At 42.4% G+C, this 7,262-nt stretch overlaps 1 protein-coding gene across 3 annotated transcripts in view; it reads left to right on the forward strand.

Moving 5' to 3' along the window:
* Positions 1–2,719: 2,719 nt before the first annotated feature.
* The window catches only part of LOC308110742 (pleckstrin homology domain-containing family A member 1-like), a 15,516-nt gene continuing 10,973 nt past the window's right edge, over positions 2,720–7,262 (forward strand). Inside the window, exons 1-5 of one of the 3 annotated variants that reach the window (XM_080465251.1) lie at positions 2,720–2,748; positions 4,925–5,112; positions 6,520–6,576; positions 6,655–6,700; positions 7,180–7,262. The exon at positions 7,180–7,262 is cut by the window's right edge and continues 15 nt beyond it. In XM_080465251.1, coding sequence (XP_080321377.1) covers positions 4,963–5,112; positions 6,520–6,576; positions 6,655–6,700; positions 7,180–7,262 — 336 coding nt within the window. In that variant the 5' untranslated portion in view covers positions 2,720–2,748; positions 4,925–4,962. Of the gene's footprint in view, positions 2,749–3,925; positions 4,009–4,924; positions 5,113–6,519; positions 6,577–6,654; positions 6,701–7,179 lie in introns of those variants that run through there. The other 2 variants (XM_080465250.1, XM_080465252.1) reach the window with 2 other exon arrangements.

The raw sequence follows: 7,262 nt of genomic DNA on the forward strand, positions 1-7,262 counted from the left end.
CCTTTACCCCCTCGTGTCCTTTCATGTGAGCGCTGACAGCTTTTGAAGGAATTTATCTTTTAATAACAGAGAAATGTTCCCCTGTGTGTGAAAATAGAGACAGCTCCGTGTTAGTCTGTGATGATACACCGGCCCTTTAAGAGTATGAGTCTCATTTCAAGTGAAATTGGACTGAATTTATGGTTGAATTCAAAGTACATTGAATTAAGTTTTCCATTAAATTGAATTTGATTCAATTAGATTAATAAAATGCAATCTCGTTAAGTGTGGTTCACTTGAAATGAATTCAATTTATTTATTTATTTATTGTAATTGTTTGATTTTGTGAAAATCTAGACATTTTTCATTATGTACTGTATCGTCTGCAGCACAATAAAGACAGAAAAAGTTTAAAGTTTAAATTTAAAGGTTATTATGGCCCTATGTTACCAGTCCGGACCACTCAAGATGGAATTTGGCTGTTTGCGGCTCCTGAACTAAACTGTGTTTAACCCCTGAGTTAACATGAATGATGGAGTTTTAAAAGATTTAAAATCTCGCCCTGACGTAAACCGAGTGACATTGAGTAAAGAAACCTGCAGGTGACTCGATCAGACCAGGTCCGACCTGTTCCACAGGTGCTCCAGTGGAACCGGTCCGTCTCTGACGATTTGACAACAAACAATCTCTCTTTTCATGTCCCCGGTAGCTGATCCTCGGCTTGTCCTCCGCGAGGAGCTGTCTCAGAGCTTGTTGACATGCACCCTGCTGCCTGTGTGTGTGTGTGTGTGTGTGTGTGTGTGTGTGTGTGTGTGTGTGTGTGTGTGTGTGTGTGTGTGTGTGTGTGTGTGTGTGTGTGTGTGTGTGTGTGTGTGTGTGTGTGTGTGTGTGTGTGTGTGTGTGTGTGTGTGTGTGTGTTTGTGTGTGTGTGTGTGTGTGTGCGGGGACAGCCAGGTCATCCTGGCATTCATAGTGTCTGAGAGCGGCTGCAGGGCACTAAGCCTGGATGAAATCCCTCCCGAGAGCGAGCGCTGAGGGGGCGGCCTCCTTCACAATGAGCAGCAGGTCTCGGGGCCTGCCCGGAGGTGCCAGGAGCTCCTGCAGGAGCGGGGCCGGCTGTGGAGAAGCTGGCAGAGCTTCATGGAGGCACCTGGAGCGTGAGGAGAATGGAGCGGCACCGGGGCGGACATCAGGGCTGGCAGGGCCCGCTTCAGAGACAATTAGGCCTTTGACATGCAGCAGATAGCAGCCGCAGGGTAAACGCTGGCAGAGACAAAGAGGAGGAGATGCCAAGTGACTTCCAACCCGTCCATCTAATCACTTGTTTTTGGAATCGCACTGTAAAAAAAAAAAACAGTTGTCAAGTTCACTGGAGCTTATTGACGTAGACACACTTATTCACTGTTATTCACCATTTCATCGCATTTTACTTATAGAACTCCAGTTGAAGTTTTCCTTTTTTTAAAGTAATTTCAAATAAAAATGTCCTGTATTGATTTTATCTGAAGTTTGCAGAGGAAGATGCTCTATGATCTGGATGTTAGCTCTTCTAGAAAAGAAACTGATTCATGAACCAATGGCAACGAGAAGGAGCAACACCAAAACATAATCCCTTTGTGTTGCCAGCAGAAGACTCTCGGGATGGATTCTGACCTGAGCTTCAGCTCCAGGAGTGTTTTTGTACTCACACACAGAGAAGAAGAAAAACTTTCTGACTCGACTCCAAATCACCAGCGGAGGAACTCGCTCACACTTTTCTGGAACCAAACGCGTCCCATCTGCTCACTTTGTTCCACTTTGAGTTTAAAATGCTGGGATTTTCTTGTGTTACTGAACATTTTGTGCTCCTCAGATACTCAGACACACACACTGATAAGCTGCTTCGGTGTTTTAATGGTCAGATTAAAAAAAAATGCAAGAAATCAGGCCACTCCTGAAATTTACTGCTTCCTGCTCCAAGTGTGAGAGAAATTCTTTTAATTTTCAACTGTATTGTTGCTTTTCACCACTAGATGTCAGAGTTGGAAGATGATGTATTTCTTGCACCTCTTCTGCATCAGTCTCATTTGTTGTTGTTGTTTTGTTTGTTTTTTAACTTTTATTCTTATTTTTGTTTGTTGTAGTCCCAATGTCATTGACCCTATAGCTAGTTTGTTTGTGAAGTTACTGTTTATGTTTAATGATTCACCCCCATACACCAGCAACTACTTACTTTATTGTAAGTGTCCCGACCTGGATTCATTATTTTGGGGACACAAATGGAGAGTTTACATCTCCCTTCATCTGTGTGCAAAAGTTCTGCTGAGGTGTTTGTTTAGGTTTGAAGGTGAAGTTGAATCTGAATGTGGAAATTCAAAAGGTCAAACTGCAGGTTTCTCTCTCTGTGTTTATTCTGTTTATTCTGTTCGGTCCAGTGTTTTCAGTTGTTTTCCCTCCATGTTTTCATCACAAAGAGCTTCTGTCCACACGAGGAAATGCCTCTGAGTAGAGTTTAATTCAGGCACACACCACCCACCCACACACACACACACACACACACACACACACACACACACACACAGACACACACACACACACACACACACACACACACACACACACCTGTGGGAAGTCCCCTGAAACGCTCTAACAGATGTCACTTCCTTCTCTCTGTTTCAGCCGTGTGGACTGATGGAGAGACGTCATTATTTTTTTTCATCATGAGGACATTAAACTCTTCACCTCAGCAGGAATACAGACCATTCAGAGGAGCTGCCACTTTTCATACCTGTGAGTGTCTGATTCCAGTGATCTATGATAAAAAACAAACAGAAACTGGCCTTCGCATCACCTCTGACCTCTCACATCCTGACGACTTCTCCACCACAGCTTTCACACACTCCATCTCCCAGCATCCTCTGAGAGGGTTCAACTCAGTGGATTGGTTAAAAATGAACAACAGTCATATAAGCATCATTTGCGGTTACTCTGCAATCTGCCTTCAAAATAAAAGACAAAACATCGCACCCTTTACTAATATAACTTTTCCTTTTCAATCATATTTACTTCCAGTCTAAATCAACTCAATTCAGGTATTATTGTTTTAGCCATCTCTATTCATATTACCTTATTTTTCTTTATTTTAACTCAAAATCCTTGTTTTGTCCTCCTTTTTTTTATGGACTACTTAATCCGTTCTAACGTTGCTTCTTACTGAATTTTAAAAATGTATTTACTTTATTATGAGCAGAAATATTAATGAACTTTCTCCATGTCTTATCTTTTATTCACTTTCCCCAATTACGTATATGTTTAAAATACTTTTCTGTACTTTAACCTTAAAACTCAGTCCATATTTTTATTCATCAGCCAAAAGAAGACACAAATAAATAAACATATCATACTACTAATTTAGTTTAGATTCAAACTTAAATAACAGAAAACTAAGTAAGTGAGTAATTACTTATTTACTTTCTCACAATACTTAGTCAAAATAATTCTATTTAATCAATTTTTTTTTTTAATGAGTGCATACTTTACTTAAAAATTACGTGAATTGTTCAATTTAATTGAGAGTAATAAGTAAGTAATTAGTCACTGAGTAAATAATTTTCCTTTATTTCAACTTTAATTTTACATTGGTGTCTTTCAAGAATTTATCTAATTGTTCATTGACTATTTAGTCCTTACCAACATACATGTTTACTTACTTTTTGAAATGTATTTACTGTAACTTACTCTAATTATTTATTCACCCACTTAGTTATTTATTACCCAAATCATTTTCTTTTTTTCTCTCAATTTGAAATGTCATTTAACTTAATCCAAATAATATATCTAAATCATGTGATTCATTTACGATACAGTGTGCACAAAAAATACGTCAATTAAATTTAAGTAAAATTGAAGGTTTGAAAATAACTTTGAAGGGTCACCGGAAGTGGCCTGCTGTGCTTCACGCGGATTCAGCGAAGCAGAGACCGGAAGTGTCTTGTGTGTGATTGTCGGTACCGGACAGCCTCCCTCCGGATTCGGACTGAGCAGAACTGTGTAAGTAAACAAAATCAGTAACGAGAATGAAAGTTGCTGGTTTGCTGCGTGCCGCTACGTCTCCGCGCGGCGAGCGGACCTCACCTGAGCGCGAGGAGCGTCCGCGGGTCGGAGACGTTTTACTGAGGGGGGGGGACGCCAGGACGTCTCCTGCCCGAGGGACAGTTCGGGTGTGTGTGTGTGTGTGTGTGTGTGTGTGTGTGTGTGTGTGTGTGTGTGTGTGTGTGTGTGTGTGTGTGCGCGCGCGCGCAGGTTTGTAGGTGCGTCTATATGTGTTTGTGTTTGTATGTGCGCGTGTGTTGGCTTCACTGTTAACTGTCACGTGCAAAATTTAATATGAGTACAATTCTGCCAAGTTTATTCATTGTTAAGCAGTTAATTTTTTTCTTCAGTTTTGTCGTGTTTATTTTGTCAAACAAAAAAAAAGCGTATCGATTGTTAGAGAAGTAGAGCTGAGGGTTGTCCGCGTAGCAGTGAAATTGTGAATTATAATATTATACTTGAGGAAAATATGGCCAAGCGGAAGAAGATAGACAACGAAGGGGATGGGACCGAGGACAGAGTCCTGCGGGATACCGGAGGAAAGGGGAGATAGCTGGGATGTAAAAGCTTTTAATTTAGTACATAGATCTTAATGTTTAATCCCATTTATAGTGTATTCATTCTTTATTATTTAGAAGTTTGTATTGAAATTGCTCAAAATGTTCACTGAAATCTAAAATGACACAACGTGGTTCAGGTTTAGAGGACAGAGGTTTAGAGGCTCCCAGGAACTATAAAATATTTACATTTATGAAGCTGGATTTAATTAAATTTGAGTTTCAGAATGAAAAAAAAACCCATCTGTGTACAGGTGATGGTATGCGTTCTGTGGTTAGTTCTGTCTGCAGATTTACCCTCCTTTTGCCCCCTGCAGACCCCCTGTGATGCCCCTGGGCGGGCTGAGAGCTGCTCATGGTTGCGATGCCTTACGTGGACCGACAGAATCGTATCTGTGGCTTCCTGGACATCGAGGAGAATGAGAGCAGCGGGCGCTTCCTACGGAGATACTTCATCCTGGACACGCAGCAGGGGAACCTGCTGTGGTACATGGACAACCCACAGGTGAGGTAGACAATTCTCAACTGAGGCCAACTGCCCTCAAGTGAGGACAACTGTCCACAGGTGAGACTGACGGGTGAGGCGGATTGCCCACCTGTGCCCCACATTACTCATCCTGCAATTATTCCAAACATGTCAGACAGGTAGCTCATTGTGTGTGTGTGTGTGTGTGTGTGTGTGTGTGTGTGTGTGTGTGTGTGTGTGTGTGTGTGTGTGTGTGTGTGTGTGTGTGTGTGTGTGTGTGTGTGTGTGTGTGTGTGTGTGTGTGTGTGTGTGCGCACAATCTTGTAAATGTCTTCACCTCCACCTCTCACCTTTTCAGAATGTTGATTCCTGCCCTGAAGCCGACTCTGGGTTTCTTTGCCCTCCGTGAAAACTTTCAGGCTCGCTCTCATGTGGCTGCTTGTTAGCTTCCACATCACTGAGCTTCACCACAGCAGTGCAAAAATAACATCACAAGACCTGTTTAGCACCGAGCCTGCAAGTGTAGACTGAGGGCAAAATACACACAAATCTGTGTCATGGCAGGAGAGCATGAGGCCTGTGGGGGAGGGTTACACATGTACACACACACACATAATTCCAGTTACACACATACAAATCTGTATGCGCAAATTTGTACTTGTGTACGTTCTTTGATATGTACAATTCTGTCATGTCCAACTTGATCAGAACAGATGAACGAGCGGGTTAAGAAGAAACATTTTCTCCTGCAGTGATCAGGATTAAATGTGATCACATCCTGATCTAATCTGATACGAGTGTTTTCGTGACACCACTTCAATCAGGATCCTCATGGCCCATGTAACAGTAACCAGATGTTTTGAAATGTTGTCTTGTGTGTGTGTGTGTTTGTGTGTGTGTGTGTGTGTGTGTGTGTGTGAGAGAGAGAGAGAGATCTAATAATACACAATAGACATCTCATCAATTATACACACACATTTTGTAATACACACATAAATCTTTGTACATAGAAATAGAAGTACGCACGCATCTCATTCGAGAGGCACAAATATGATTACGCACACACACTTTATTAGAAACACATACGGATAAATGTAAACACACACGCATTAGATTGATTATACGTACACACACACACACACACATACACACACACACACACACACACACACAATTTGCTTCCATAGCAGCTCCTCAAATGTCAAATAAAAGGGGTTTGAAGGGGGGGTTGTGTGTTTTTCTACTGACACATGCAGAAGATGTTACGTGAGTGTGTTTGTTCCGCCTCAGTGTGACGACAGGCAGAAAAACTGGAACCGGAGCAGAATATAAAATAAAAATTATTAGCGGCAGGAAACAACAGGAGAATTCCTCGAAGGCCTTTCCTTCTTATTAAAGGTTGGATATATATATATATATATGTGTGTGTGTGTGTTTCCTCCTCAGAACCTTCCTAAAGGAGCAGATAACGTCGGCTCCCTCAGTCTGGCCTACATCTCCAAGGTGAGTCCTCGCTGTCTGCAGTGGGAAAGTTTCCTCTTCATCTTTCTCTTCATCTTCATTCTGAATCTTCTCTCTCAGGTTAGCGACGCCACCAAACTCAGGCCGAAGGCAGAGTTCTGCTTTGGTGAGTTCCTCTCGCACACACACACACACACACACACGTGCGCGCACACACAGTGTTGTTAACAGTGCAGTTTCCTTCCTTCCTTCCTCTTCTTCACCTCTTTCTTCCTCCGTTTCTTCCTGCTCTGCTCACTTAGTTTCCTCTCTTTTGTTCCAACAGAAGCTCCGTGTCACTCAATGGGAGGAAACTGTACAATGACGTGTGTGTGTGTGTGTGTGTGTGTGTGTGTGTGTGTGTGTGTGTGTGTGTGTGTGTGTGTGTGTGTGTGTGTGTGTGTGTGTGTGTGTGTGTGTGTGTGTGTGTGTGTGTGTGTGTGTGTGTGTGTGTGTGTGTGTGTGTGTGTGTGTGTGTGTGTGTGTGTGTGTGTGTTAGGATGTTGACACAAACACAGATATTTTTAGAGCTGGCTGCGTTTCTCTCCTCCCTGTGGTGACTTTTGGTTTTTAAACCGACGTGTGTTTGTCTGTGCGTCTCTGCAGTCATCAACGCCGGCATGAGGAAGTTTTATCTGCAGGCCAACGACCAGCAGGATTTAGTGGAGTGGATCAGCGTGCTCAACAAC

Source organism: Lipophrys pholis (genome assembly GCF_963383615.2).
Source record: "Lipophrys pholis genome assembly, chromosome: 1".
In the NCBI taxonomy this organism is placed as follows: Eukaryota; Metazoa; Chordata; class Actinopteri; order Blenniiformes; family Blenniidae; genus Lipophrys; species Lipophrys pholis.